The 16275-nt window shown below is 40.8% G+C and overlaps 1 protein-coding gene across 1 annotated transcript in view; it reads left to right on the top strand.

The window, feature by feature from the left end:
• The window catches only part of exoc4 (exocyst complex component 4), a 122664-nt gene that overhangs the window by 68245 nt on the left and 38144 nt on the right, over positions 1–16275 (top strand). The window contains exons 12-13 of the mRNA XM_083935566.1: positions 8763–8865; positions 9642–9758. Of these exons, the coding sequence (XP_083791692.1) occupies positions 8763–8865; positions 9642–9758 (220 nt within the window). The remainder of the gene's footprint in view (positions 1–8762; positions 8866–9641; positions 9759–16275) is intronic.

Here is a 16275-nt window from a genome sequence, read left to right as displayed (position 1 = left end):
TGGTTAAAGGCTTTATGTGGCACTAAAGGATTAAACAATAGAGAAATAATCTTTCTTTTACATCCAAACTGTGTACTGTTTTGAACTGAATATACTTTGACTACATAACTCTCACAGGAAAGACTAATGAGAGAGATAGTCTTGGGTGGAATTAGAGAGAGATAAAGAGATGGAGGGGTGGAGAGCAGCCCGCTGTAGGAAGATGAAGCAGTAGGCCACTAGCAGTGGTAAGGTGGTGATTTGTCTTTGAGGCTCTGTGGTGTTGGTGTTGGCAGCGTCAGCTAAACAAGGCCATCTCATTTCCTGTTGTCTGCAGGAAGCAGCTGTCTGCTACCGTGCTACTGCTGCTGTTGCTACTCAGAGCCCCTGGTCATCAATCTCCCCCGTTTTAATTGGTCTGCACCACACTGCGACAGGCCAGCACACACACACACACACACACGCCCACTCACACTCACACGCACACGCACATTCACACTCACACGCACACGCACACGCACACGCACACGCACACGCACATTCACACTCACACTCACACGCGCACACACACACACACACACACACACACACACACACACACACACACAGACTGGCAGAAATAGGTCCAACATACATGTTTATTAGGTGCACCTGCAATTGCTTATTAATGCAATTTTTTTATTTATCTTTATTAAAGAGTTTTGCATTTTTATAAACACATTTTTACACTCTTGGCAGGTATAGTCATTTTAATTGTTCTACTGTATAAGATGGAGTATTTAAAAAAAAATGTACATCTTATTTCTGTAATATTGTTTATCTCAGTTTCAATCCCTATTCCTAAATAAGTAGTCAGCTACTCTAAGCTGAAAAGCTGAGACATGAACTGTACTTTTGATGTCAAACATAGATCATTTCTGTGGCCGCTGGCAGACAGTTGGTGCTAAAGCTCTTCAGATTTACAGCTGTAAACCTTACATCCATATTCAACTCTGGTTTTAACTGACTGACTTCAACACAGTAGCACAAGTGTGTTAAATAACATTAATGGTAGCTCTCAGTAAGCCATTACAGTTGGCTTGACAGTGAGCCAGCATGCACAATAGGATGGACCTGAAAAAGATGTCGCTAAATAAAATTCATTGAGTTTGCACCTTCTGTGGAAAAGGCCTTATCCACAAGTATAAATTCCATGAGAATGAAGTCTGCTAGTTGGTAAATCATTTTTGTATCTGCTACAAAAAATGTCACATGATCAATTAAAGTCTCTATGCTTTGTTTTTTTTTAGCTATGGTAACAGTTACAGTATGTATATTTGTAGATATTTACCCAATATGGAATAGCCAAACACAAATTACATTTTTTACCCTTCAAGTGGAGACCAAGGATACATGTGTCCCTAAGGACGATTTACTTAGTCTACTAACACTTGTAGGAATAGTTGAAATAAGGAATCAGGAATAGTGCTGATATTTGATTTTGAGATAGAACATAGAGATAAAGCTTTTGGATCAGTGTCTAGATCACACGTTTTATACTGCTCTTGCTTGTATACATGTCTTCCGTAGAAAGCTGTTTAGCATCCTGTCACATCCTACAAGACTCATTCAAATTTGAACAGCTGATCCTTGCTTTTCTTTATGTTTTGCGGCCATGTTTAAGTCTGTTTGTCTTCCATTTTGGTCTATATGAAGTCTCTGCAGGGTTAGAGGAAGAAAAACCTCTGTTTTATATCCTATTAGCCTCGCTCTCCCAAGGAAAGGTCCTGATCATGAAGCCCATTTATATTTGCTGCTGTAAGCATGTGGACACCCGCACACACACTCACACACACGCATGCAATTTACATAATGCATCTTTGCACCTTCCCATGGCAGTCCTTTCTTTCTCTCTTTTGTTCTCATAAACAAATACATGCCCATTCCCCCCCGTCCTTCCACATGCGTGCGCACACACACACACACACACTATCACACACACACACACACACACACACACACACACACACACACACACACACACACACACACACACACACACACACACACACACACACACACACACACACACACACACACACACACACACACACACACACAGCATTGGGGGCAAGAGTGGGTTATAAACAGCAGGGAGTCTGACAGAGGCGTAGGCGGTGTGTGGGAAGACCATATGCATTTCACCAGGCACTGATGAAAACACACGCTGGTACACTTAGTCACACACAGCATTGTCACATTAAAAAAAAAAAACCAACAATATACTCGCCCAATTCTTTCTTTCTGTTTTTGTCTTTCTTACTCAAACACACACACACACACACACACACACACACACACACACACACACACACACACACACACACACACACACACACACACACACACACACACACACACACACACACACACACACACACACACATAGCAAATCCTGCACAGGCTTCAGATGGTACACACCAACTGGAATCTTAATTCTTCCTCAAAAGCATTTGTGATTAAAAACACTTTAGTCAACTGGCCATGCAGCCTGAGTTGGTGGAGAAAGCTAACACAGTGCCATCCAGTGGCGGTGGATGTAACTGCTCAAGGTATTGGAACATTTAATTAAGTACGTAGAATTTCTCAAGCACTACACCTTGTGGTTTAAAAGGTGTTCTGGATCAAGCCAACAGCCATACACATATTTTTCTTAGTTTTTAAAGCCTTTCTCCAGCTCTATGTGCTTTGAAACCTCTTGAGTAGGTCTTTATATTGCTCTTATTATGTACAGTATATCACTGTGCAACTTCATTAATTTGAGACCTCTGTAGAAATAAGTAAGTAGCGTGCATTATAGTGTGTAATATTCTCAGAGAATCAATATTGCATTTGCAGTTGGATAACAATTAAAAGCTGCCATTCTAGCATTTATAGTCTGATCTGTTGGAATAAAAGCTAATGTTGGTTGTGTCATAAAACCCATAAAGTGTCCCGATCCATTAAAATCCTTTTATGACTTTGAAATCTTCCTCAAGTGCCTGCTGCAGAAAGAAGAATTGCATATAGATAAGTGCTTTCAAGTGTCACTGGATGTGGCGTATTGATGTATCGACATGTGGCTGTACATTTTTATGTCTATCAGTGTGTGTTAGTATGACAAAGACAGACTGATTTAGTATGTGCCGCACACACATGCCTGCGCGCTCTCTCTCTCTCCTTACTTTCTCTGTCAGTTGGACGAGGTTCAGTGTGTCCTTTCCTTAGGGTGTGTCAGGTCTTTACAGAACAAGCCTTTCTCTCTAGGCAGCGAAATCAAAATTCACCGTAGCTGATAGGTTCGTGCCTGGGGGGAGTTCTGGGAGCTTTAAAAATGCTGAGTCTCTAATCGATCTTAGCACACTCTTATTCTGCTGTCTTTCTTAAATCTTTGTCTTTATCCCATTTCTCTTTCGGCATCATTACACCGCTGCTGCAGATAGAGATGGATGATGGGATCCCAGCCCTTTCCATTTAAACAAGCATTTGTTACCTCAAGTTTAGTTTCCAGTGAGGAATGAATTCAGAGCTGCTGCTATAAAACATCTTTGTCCCTGTCTGTTCTCTTTTGGCTTAGCTATCTTAAAATATCAAACCTTGGCTTTCTCTGGATTATCAGAGCCATTAAGGATGCAATAGGTTCACTCATTAGCCAAATCCCTGTTGGTATAAATACATCATGCCATTCTTTAATGTTATTTCTTGACATACATACACATAGGGCATGGCTTCTACAATTATCTAGCTCCAGACCCTAGGGTCTGACATCTGTTTCCTAATGACAGATAATTGCATGCTGTCAAGTGCAATCATTTGCAGTTGTCGCTAAGAAACTGGGTTTGAAGTGTAACTGGTGCAGCCATGTTGGTTCCAGAGGATCACATTGAGGAGCGCACAAGGCCAGGGCGAACTCCCTCTGAATTTAAATATCAGTCTGGGTGTGTACGTGTTTCGGCAAGTGTGCCTGTGTATATGCATTTCTTAAGTGTGTTGTTTGATGAGTTCTTGGCACCTGCACAAATGGTAGTGAGTGGATGGATAAGTGAAGGTGAAGCCAGTCTGTAGTCTTCTAGATGGGCAAATTGATTATTTCAGAATTTTGTGTCCTCCTGTTAAATGCACTTGATGTTCTGTGCTGCGTGTCAAGAAATAACAAGCTTCTGATGTGAATGTCTAAAACCTAGCAACAGGAGGAAAGGCACCCAGAGATCAAATAATGCTCAACCACCTATATAAAGAATCTCTCACTTTGTGAGGATGTTTTCATGAATCTGATTGTACCTTGTAATGGCCCCAGGTTAGAAACATAGATGGATTGGTCTTTTTCAAATAAAAGGTGTCGTCTAGCTTTTATTTTCATAAATGATGATCCGCGGCTTATTTTCTTAATCAATGGATTCACCATTTGGCCTATAAAGTCAGAAAACATCAGACAAAAAGGGCAGAAAATGCTTACAGTTGAGAACTATTTTCCAAATTATTTTTCTGTCAATTGACTTATCAGTTAACCAACTAATTGTTTCAGCTCTAATAACACATTCCAGTTGCTGTATTTGTTATCTGTCTGATCTACATGTACACATAGACATTTCCATTTACATGTATGCACTCATGGTTCAGTTAGGGCAGCATGGTGGCTTGGGGGTTAGACTGATCAGTCTCTTTGCTAGTAGGCCTTAACGAATATTCTTTTAAATTAGATATATTTTAAATATTTTCAAGAATCTCTTCTGGTGTCATTGAGCAAATGGCTTGAACAATAGCACATTATTTATGTGTTTATTGTTACTATGATCAGCAGCACTCAGTATGTAATCAGTAAATAAATTAGCACCTGCACCACAAACTCAGTCTTGGTCTTCTTCTCCTTTTTTTGAATTATCTAATTTCTCATTCCCATTAATTGATGCGTACTTTCACAACATTTTCTGCATGCCAGTGTCTAGTGTAAATCTGAATGCAAAGGCATTTATAGGCCTGTGTGTGTGTGTGTGTGTGTGTGTGTGGTATACGAGGGTATATAAGCAGATTATTTAAGGTTATTAAGATTCCACACACACAGGAGCGTCCACACTGTGCAGTTGCTGCTGCGTCTCTGTATCACTTCCACTGCGTCACCTTTGCGACTTGGCCAACACCTCTTGTGCATACAGCTGCCATATGGTTGAGTGGTGTGTTTTGGTATAACTGGCAATGACACTGACATTGTTAAGCAGGTCCAAATATAACAGCCTCATAATCTGAAGCCATTACTGGATGTTTGTGGGTTTGTGATGATTGAAAGCATTCTTTGAATGAGTAATAGTGTTTTTTAAGTAACTGAAGGCATGCATGCTATTTGTGGATTTGTCTCCTGTTAAAAGGGAGTTCCATACATACTATACTACATGAAAGCCGATTTAAAAGGATAGTTAGGGTCTTTGGAAGAGGGGTTGTATGGGGTACTTCCCCAGAGTCAGTGTATTACTGTAGCTACAGTAAGCTGAAAGCTGAAAGCTCAGTAATTTACTGGTGTGGATGCAGGGAAATGTATTTTAACCTCCCAAAAAAGGCCAACCTAAAACAAATGCTGCTTTGCCGTCAGGCAGTTTAAGTTTATGTGGAGGGCCCTTAAGCTGTTTTATACTCTTGCCAAAGACACCAGACTCTATTGACATTGACAATGTACAACAGCTTCAGTTCCCCCTGTGTAAACTTAAACATGTCTGTCTGACAACAAGGTAAAGCGCTCAAAATATTCTTAATATAGCATACACTTAACCTATTTTAGCCACCTAAAAAGGCTCATCAAAAGTTTAAGTATTGCCCCCATCCACAGTAGAACGTTGCTTGGCTTTCATGCTGGAACTCCTGCCTGATCCCCCAAAACTGGGGCATGCCAACCTCAATCTACTGTAGATAATACACTGACTATGGTTAAGTACCTCATTCAATTCCACTTCAAAAGATCCAAACTGTCCCTTTTAAATTAGCTTTTATATAGTATGGTACACCTTTGAAGTGAATTACACCTTTCCCTACACAACTGTGCATGCATATTTACTCCAGGGACAGTAACAGAATATTACCTTCTTGTATAAAACAGTGTTGCATTTCCCTTTAAAAGATGTCTGGAATATGCCTTGACTATTTAATGTAGAGAGACTACAGATTTGTCCAAAGAAAAATGAACTTTTTCTGCCACTAATATAGAGGAAACTCCAGCTAGACAAGAAGTAGTGCATTAGCTCATAACTGGTGAAAATGTCAATTGAGACCAATGTCAAGTCACGCTCAGTTGTAGCCTTGAGAGATCAAATGAGCCTGGCTGTCATTGTTGGTGAGAGGTCATGCTGTCTCCCCATGTTTTTGTGTAGGAGGCTTGGCTCAGAAGACAAGTTTCTGCAAATGGCCTTGTATAGCCTTTAGTGGTTTGTGATTCATTTGGAGTTGAGACAAGTCAATGGCTTTTGAATATGCGTGTTAAGTTCATGGGTGTTAGTGGTTATCACAACCATCATCTTCACCAGAAAATGTTTTTCTGTATGCAGTATGTCACGCCATCAGTGAGATAGACATTTGGAAAGCTAATGATAATGAGCTGGGAGAGATGTGCTTTTTAAGATCCATTTCCAAATCTCTAAGCTCCGCTGTGCTTTGCCCCTGTGTTATTTATCCATTTGCATTTTAACCAGCCTTACAACTCTTTATTTCAAATGATTTTTTTCTGAACCCTTTTTTGTTTACTGCGTCTTGTCTTGCTCACTAAACCTTCACTCCTAAAATGTAAATTAGCTGACATGTGCTCTTGGGGTTTGCTAACCATTGCCGGCCCCAACAGTGCTTTTAGCCCAGTTACCTTGGCTACACTTCCTTGCAACACCCATGGGCTCAGTATCCTCGTGAAGGGCCCTTGCCGCTTGGCTCCAGATGGCTGTCTGGATAGACAAAGCCGTTATACTGCCTTGTCCCTGCTACATTACTCAAACGTTATCACCCCTGCCTACAAAAATCCATCTGTGCTCACACGCTAACTTGAAGATCCATCATCCCGACACTTGTATTGAAACAATGACAATAATGACAGCACGAGATGGATCTCAGAACAACACGATGCTGGTTGAAACTGGCAACGTTTGTCCCAAGATCAATTTTTGGAAATGAAGTTGTCAGCAGAAATTGTATTTTTTCTGTAAAGGCGGAGCGTTTAACTTGTGCTCTCTACATATTTATACAGAAAAGCTATATATCTGGCCCCCATTGTTTTGCAAGCTTGACGGTTTTAATGAGGCCACAGAAGAGTTTCTCCTACTTAACTTTCTGTTGTGGTAGAGTTGCAGTGGGAATCAATGAAGGATTTAGAATAGGTTTAGGTTCCTCGCTCACTCTGTCTCTCTCTTGCTCACTCTGACACATGGATGCGCGCACACGCACGCACACACACACACACACACACACACACACACACACACACACACACACACACACACACACACACACACACACACTCTTGCTGACTAATTGGGTACAGATGCTGAGTAGTGTAATCTTACAGCTCTCGCGTTTGTCTGCATGTGTTTTTATGTGCACCTGTGTGCACCTGTGCATGTATGCGCTTGTTTGTGTACGTACATGCAAGCTTAACTTTAGCCAATCAATCATCCACTTCCACTTAACTTTACTCTCTGCATAGACGCTCTGTCCCTGGTTGGTTGTCTGCAGTGCTGCAGCGTCCTGGTTCTGCCTCACACATTGGCACACACACCTTTTTCCAAGCAATAAAGTCTTCCTGCTACTTGTTATAAATGGCTTTGTCCAACCAAATCACCATCTAGAGTCATCCTTGTAGCTTCACTCCTGTCTCATTTCCAGTTTCTGTCCTCAGTCATTCACGTTTTTCTCTCATAGCATTTTTCTTTTCTTAGTACTCTCTGTCTCTGTCTCTGTCTGTCTCTCTCTCTCTCTCTCTCTCTCTCTCTCTCTCTCTCTCTCTCTCTCTCTCTCTCTCTCTCTCTCTCTCTCTCTCTCTCTCTCTCTCTCTCTCTCTCTCTTCTATAAGTTAAAACCATATATATTACAGGTCTTGTAGGTCAAAGAATTCTTTTGTGAAGAGTTTGATTTATTTGTGCATTTATATGCACTGAGCGCTTGAGAAGGCACTCGCTCTTGCATGGTTTGCCCTGTGGTGTGTGTGAGACGAGGCCAGTGACCAATGATTCTCTGACAAACGAGGTGTGCATGTGCCTCTACCAGGCCATACATTACTGTCTGACCCTATCTGACCAACCAGACAGCAGCTTTCCGAGGGAATTCAGAGAGCAGGCATACTGGAGGTTTGATAATTTTATATCATTAACACAGTAAACAGCTCTTGTATTGCAGTTATTTTACCATATAGTTTACTTTTCACTTGCCTTTCAGCTGTAAATCTTCAGTATTGTTGCACATACTCACAACTGAGAGTTAATGTAACTGAAGTCTTGCGCTAATGGCACTGAGCAGCTCCACTGCAACACTTCTACGTACATTAACTACCTTGCTCAAAGGCACCTTGAGAGTCATACAAAGCTTTCCAAAATGAGTTCCCACAGCAGATCTTACCCTTCACGTCGCTGTTGGACCCAATGATGCAAGGTTACTGTGTTGCTGGTCACAAGCCTGTGTCTCATTGCTCCTGTGATAACATTTCAAACATTTTTGTGGCGCACTAGCCTCTGCTCACAGGTGGTGTTGTGATGTTGGTGTATTTTAGCGCTTCTAAATGTTTGTTTGTCTTGCCTGTTCAGGTTCATTCAGGAGATAGAGATGAACATGGGTCCAGGTCAGGCCAAGCAGTGCCAGCTCAGAGCCTTCCTCACTTACTACATCAATGACCTCTTCCTCAACCAGGTTAGTGAAATGACAAATAGATGCCTTGTATACTATCTGACAGAGTTTAAAACCAAAGCAATGCTTTGGCTGAACATATGAGCTTTACCAGAAAATAACATATTTCATTAATGTTCTCTTGTTATACTGTCACCTAATAGCTGGAACATTTTGTACTATATAAGAAATGAATAGATATAATTCCGCTGACAAAATATTTAAACTCAGTTTTTGTACTGTACCCCTTCAGACCTTCTCAAAATTGATAGAACTAGAAAACACAATAGCATAGTGCTGGGGACATCATGCACTATTTAATTCTCTCATATTACATCAATAGAAAACTTGTTTTTATCGAACTACATTTTATTTCCAAGCTGTTGCTTCCCTAACATAAAACATCTCTGCATTTGTTTTCACGTGTTGTTTGTTTTCTTTTAAAGCTGCTTTAGCCAAATGAAGCTTTATGCACCCTGAGGCTTTGGCCCTCAGGGTTTATCAAGAAATGCCATTAAGTGGCTTTAACAATGTGTTCAATCAAGACTGGCATCAGAAGGAGAAGAAGTATTGTTCAAAGGGAAATGTCAATTATTAAATAATTAAATACAAATAATAATACATTGAATTACAGTGCCATTTGTTTACACTGATTGCACCTCTGGAAAATGTCAAAATGAAACACGTAGAAAAATAATTACAATACAATACAATTACAATAATTTACACAAAAGTTGAATTATTCATTACACTTTATTCCATATAATATGAAAACTTAACTTTTATTACTTAACCATTAGGTGCGAACAGAGATCAACAAGGAAATTGAGGCAGTGAGCAAAGCAGCTGACCCATTGAAGATCCTTGCCAGCGCTGATACCATGAAGGTTCTGGGTGTCCAGAGGCCCCTGCTGCAGGTGAGAAGTATCCAGCATATACATAGCCATGATATAAAATATATACTTACATGTGAGGAATGAATTAATATGAACATCTTTACAGTGTAGAGGTTGTGTCCTAAAACCTGGAAGTGAGTTAACATTTGAAACAAGGTCTGTGGTTAACGCATATTTTAATGTTTTGTTCAACGAGATAAAATACGTCAGTAATACGCTGCTTGGGAATATTTAAGCTTGTACTTGTCCTCAAAACGGCGGGTGCTAACAAGTGGGTAACAGCAAATGGCATCACACCATACAAGAAAAATCATTAGGAAGCCAGTGGGGAGTGTAGTTCGTTCATACCCTTAAGTTAGATTTTTACTTCTGCCGATTGCATTCATGCTTAAAAAATCTTAAATGCGGTATTCATTTGTGAAGAATATCTTGCTGGACAAAGCCTACAAGTAAAATTAGTTTGTTTGCCATAGAGTTTATTTTCTGCAAAAATACAAAGTCCAATGAATACATTTTTGTCAAGGGAACCCAGGGCGATGCTAACTTCTGTGTCGACCTACAAACCATTTAAGGCACTCTGTAAGGCAGTTCAATAAAGCCCCAGACATTTACCATTAACTGTACCATAGTTTCAATAAAAAGTGGACAGCACGTTGTATGTGTGTACCATATCTGCATGTGAGCAGGAAGAGAGGCTTTAAAAAAAACACATTAAATGTTTGTTTGGCATCGTTTCCCCTTTGTACCCCTGTTCATTAGATGAGGACTCTCTGCAGGAAAAGTGACCTTGCTGTTCTCTGTGATCTCAGTTGGTTCAGGGACGCACGCACACACAAGCATGCACGTGCACACACACGCAGACACACACACACACACACACACACACACACACACACACACACACACACACACACATATCTATTATTCTCGGTTTCCCAGGGCCATGTCCTAGAGAACACAAGTATGTGATTACCATAGCTGACATACCCAGAGAAACAGAGTTTTTGACACACAAACACCATGATGGTGTCACTGGATGGAAGGATGACTTAAGTGCCAGTCCAAGTCCCAAGTCCAAGTCCCTGTCCCCATCTCTGTACGGTGCAATCTGTGTATGCATGCAAGAACACATTTGCTTGTGAATATGTCTCTTTATTATGGTCAGTTCACTCAAATCTCATTAAAAACCTCCAGCATATTTTTCCCTGTACTTCTATTGGTACTTTACATAGCAGATGTTTTTTGTGTGCTGATGATTTTTTTTGTACAAATTTACACTTGAAAAATATGTCCAAAGAAACAGCTGAAATAAAAACTGTTAAGTTTAGAATATGGAAACAAAACTTAACCAAAAAATGAAACGACATTCTTATTGACTACACCACTTTAACCACAGGCTCATTTTGCTTATTTTGGCAGCCTTTCTTATCCAACACAGACTCATGGCAGGTTCAAGATTAGAGCAGTGCCAAAGTCAAGATCAAGACAGTTGGCATGATTTTCTATGTCTCAGCTATCAGATATTCATAATTTAGAGTATAGCTCTCTTTGTCTACAATATTGTAAAAATGTATGCTTCTAATACACATACATTTTTTTTTACTTATCTTTGATGTTGTGCATCTGTCTGTTAGTTGTCAAGGAAGACAGCATCCCTGAGAGGTAGTTTGTCTGTGCTCTGGGTGTTTGTGTAGCATACCTTGGATTTGTGTTTGCCAGTGTGTGTTTTGCTGTGTGTTTGTTTCTGTCAGAGCCTTCCTCTCTGTGCGCCTGGTTCTCTCACAGGGAGGGAACAGCAGTGGCAGATCATTACAGAGAGAGAGACCGTGGGCGTTTGGAGTTCAGCAGGGTTTGTTTACGGCTCGGGCCCCTCCTTAACGAGCAGTGCAGCATCTTGCTAATTATGCTGCTGTGGCTAATGAGCCTTTCTAGTGATAGTGGGGAGTGCAATAAAACACTCCTTTTGTTTGGGCTTTTTGCCTTTTTTAATTGGGCTAAATAAAAGAGCCTTGTGCTCTTCTTCTCCTGCCATTCACATTCCAGGGTCAGGATGGCATTTGTGTGTGTTTTCGACACTTTTTCATGTGTGTATTTGTATCCGTGCAAATCTTTTTGCTACCTGTGTGTGGTTGTGTTTTGGGTCTCCAATTTGAGAGCTGTCCCACTGTTTTCTTTGATGGCCTTCATGCACAGTGTCACTGTAATGAAAGACTGCTCTCTTCTTCAGTGTGCAGTTTTTATCCACTTAGTTGTCATGAGAGCTTTTGATAAAGGGGTTTGACACCTTTTTATCCTTAAAGTATGAACTAAAGTAGGTTTTTGAACTGGGTTTGCACAAAGTACTTTCTGTCTGGAGCTTCAAACTGGCCAGTTGGTGAGTCTACCAACTCTGTGACAGCAATGGATAATTAAAGATTATAGTGACAGTACTATTTAATGGTTGCTAGAGTTTTCCAATAATGGAGCAGATGTGTGTGTGCATGTGTGTCCACATATCTATGCAGAGTGTGAGCGTGTTCATGTGCACACTTTTACTGTATGTGCCATGATACTTTCTGTGCCAGGTGTTATCAGAGGGAGACACACACCACTGGCATCAGAGCCGGCATGGTTGACGAGCGGAATAGAGCTCAGTATTGCTACACCACATTAAACACACACTCTCAAACACCTTGGCTGGAGCCACATACGGAAAACCATAGGGGAGCACATTTTAAAGACGCATCTGCTCTGTGCTACCATTGAAGCACACATTGATGTGTGCAATCGTTCCAACTGGAGGAAGACATTAGTGTTTTAGCATGTGTGGTTCGTATGTTCTGGAATAGAGCTGAGGAGTTTAGAGCCAAAACGATATGTAATGGCACACATGCCACTGCAAACAGATGTTCTTTAAAGATTTCATATTCTGCTCATTTTTAGGTTCATACTTCTGTTTTGGTTTCTACTAGAACATGTTTACGTGCTTTAATATTTAAAACATTGATTATTTTTCTTATACTGTCTGTCTGAATGCACCTGTATTCACCCTCTGTCTGAAACGCTCCTGTCTCTTTAAGCCCCCCTCTCAAAGCCCAGTCTGCTCTGTCAGTGTTTCTGGGTCTTCTGCATCTGTGCCCTCGGCATCTCTGCAGCCGGGGAATAACTTTAACTGCACGTTCTACCTACAGTATATATAGTATAGTTGTGACATCGCAACCATACAGAAGTCCTGTCGGTACAGTTTCTGAATGGATTTTGTTGATTGAGAATTTTAATACATTCACAGTATTTATATAGCACCTGGGTCTGCTTTATAATAAAAGAAAGATATGGAAGTATCACTTTTTTTCAATATGGGACCTTTAACACTCATGGATACCTCTGCTCTATGATTTGAAATATATTTACACCTGGTCTATTTTTGCTGCCCCCTCACAGCATGAAGAGAATATCTATAGATGCATTTCCATAGCATTAACTTCTGGAGTGGACCCATATGATTAAATACATATATGTTATATAAATTATTTGACCCTGTGTCAGTGATATCTCATCAGTGGAAATGGATAAAGTGACTTTGTGGAAACACTGCACTAGTCAAGGTGAATATCATGTCTAGGGTTTGCTTAAACAGCCCCCAATAAGCATATACAGATGCAGTCAGGGCATAGGTTAATAAATAATATCGATATGGGCAATGATTTGCCTATCACTATGCACCAGCAGTGTTGAATACTGCATTTATGTATCATGTGCTTATATTACATAATAATGACATGATTATGAGCCTGACACTGGCTATATATTGTCCACTAAGAGCATGAGATAAGAGCTGAGTGGGACAGTATATAGTTCAGTGGTAAAGGTTAACGTCCATTCATGTGTCTGTGTGATAGCAAAGCCTGGGCTGATAAGTCTCTAGAGGATCAGTGGTGTTAAAGAACGGACCAAAGTTTTCTTTCTGTTTTTTTGCTTATTTTATATCTGGCATTCTTCCTCGCTGGATGTCTTTGTCGCTCTCTACCTTTCATCCATTGTGACTAAAGTTATTCCCATTTTATCCTTGTTTTCCGTTCCCTTTTTTCATGTGCTGGACTCTAACAGATCACACAAACGTATATGCTGTTAGCCCTAGCAGCGCGATGCTATCTGTCCAGCTTTGGTGTTGCCACTGATTGATTCATTTAATTAGAGTTAGATCAGGGGAAATACGCAAGCGGGAGAGAGAGAGAGAGATGGGGAATAGAATAGAAGAAGAAAGTAGGATAGGGAGGGTATGGTCACTCTGCTGGATAGCTCTGGAGATTGGCTCCATTAATCTTGGTAGAACCCCCCTATGTCCCCTTTAGACGCTCACTTTGTGACACACTAACATACAAGCATACACACAATGTGCACATGCGGCTTCACACAATGAGTCAAACCCACCAAAAACAACAAATAGGTCACCGCAATTCTCTGTTCAAGAGACAGTGGTGTCGAGCCACCTGCATGCCCACTCATATGGTGTGCTTGTGTTTCCGTGAGCGAGTCCCTGAGTGCAGATGAATTGTTTGTGTTCTGCTTGTTTACTTCATCAGTCAAGACCACACCGGAGCCATAATTACATTACACATTGGTCCCTTTTTCCAGGTAAGTATCATTCAGCTTTGTCCCCGGTGTCTCCAAACAATAGCTGCTAACTAGTGTATCTTTGTGTGCGTGTGTGTGCGTTTCGGCACTAAGTGTCCCTGCATTCATCGTGTGCATGTATTTGGGGTATTTGTATGCACACAAAATCTGTTCTGGAACTGCATAAAGACTGATTCCATTCGCTCTGTCAGCTGCCAGACCGCTCAGTGTATTGCGGATACGTTCAGCTGCCAATGGCCTGCTAATGATTTTGACCTTTTCAATTTCATATTCACATGTAGCTTTGTGAGAGAGGAGGGTGGAAACGGGCATGCACACATATACACGTGTTCCTTGTGCATGCACACACATCCGCCTCCTGAAACCGTAATGACAATGACCTTTTTTGTGATGATGTGTGTAGGCAATGTTTATTTGCGGGGGGGCTGATCGCTTCCTGTTGATTGGCTCCCTGCTGCCCCTCAACAAACACCTCCCTGTCATATAGTACACACACACACATACACTGTGCAGATTGAAGCTTTTGGGGGGGGGGGGGGTCTTCTCTTTATTAAGGAGACTCTCAGCACCCTGCTCCCGTCAACAGACACAGCAATCACAACACGATTCACCTGTTAGTAGCCGTGCCCTGTGATTGGGACACAATTGGGAGTAGGAGGAAGGAGGGTATTAGGGTGGTTTCTATACACACACTAACAAACATGCACTACCCCCACACAGGTAGACCTACACCGCAAACATGACCAGTAACAAAAGCAAAAGCTATTCCAATGCTTATTAGTAAAAAAGAGAATTACAGAAAAACACCAGTTTCAATTCTGCCAAATCAGGCCTGTTCACCATAAAATAAATATTCTAAATGCTTTTCCATTAGGTCCAAATGTTTTCCGGAGCCCTCCACTACATTATCTGTCATGAAATGGATTATGCCTTAGCATCCAGTTGACAATTTTACAGCTGTTAAGGATTATCAAGAAATGAGGCACCTCGATAAAAAATACAAATCTTACTGGCAGCAATTTTGGCTGCACTTGAAATGAGTCCCACCAATCTCCTTTTACTCTACCAAGAGAGACACAGTTGTAATCACCAAGGCGATGTGGTGGGTTCCCGGTGGTTTTATGTTTTCATTTGGCGACTTGAACTGCTATGATGTGCTTTATCTCAAACTGGTCAGATCCGCTTTCATGTTTTAAAAAGGTCAAGAAGAGGTTTTAGGAATAAAATATCAGTTTCTTGACTCTCCTTTGCCTTCTCATTTTGTTCTTCTGTAATCATACCCTTCGTCTGAAACCACAGCTACCAATCCTCCTTGTTCTTTTTGCTATGTTTGAGTAATTTATATTATTATAGTTGAATCTATACAGGCAGATTGGATGAGCCCTTAAAAGTACCCTTATTGTAGAAAGGGAGATTTCCATGTCTTTGTGGTTACGAAGCAGGTAAATGTGCTATATAGTAGTATATACAGTAGAGTAGTATATATATAGTAGCGTAAGTATCAAAACGCTCAATCCGTAGAGAAAAGCACACAGCCCATATACAAGAAAATGTGCCCTTAAAAGAGCCTTCAGGACTTTAGTACAGTTGGGATGTGACAACTATACTATATATACAGTAGGTAGAACGTGCAGTTAGTGCAGAAAGTGCCCCTACAGTGATGTTACAGTCATTCCTGGATGCAATGATGGTGCAGAGACACTGAGAGTTCCTATTCGGAAGATGCAAAAATCCTGACCCATCAGAGCACAATAGGCTTTTTCAGGAGGGGGTCTTTAAGAGACTAAAACCAAAAATTTCAGACAGAGGGTTACCACAGGTATATTTAGACAGACAGTATAAGGAAAATGATCTGTTTTTCAATATTAAAGTATGTAAACATGTTCGGAACAGAAACTCAAAGTACAAACTATGGACCTGAAAA

The sequence above is a fragment of the Echiichthys vipera genome (assembly GCF_963691815.1).
Source record: "Echiichthys vipera genome assembly, chromosome: 20".
Taxonomy (NCBI): domain Eukaryota; kingdom Metazoa; phylum Chordata; class Actinopteri; order Perciformes; family Trachinidae; genus Echiichthys; species Echiichthys vipera.
The sequence above is the reverse complement of the archived record's forward strand: the minus strand, read 5'-3'. Positions and strand labels throughout refer to the sequence as shown.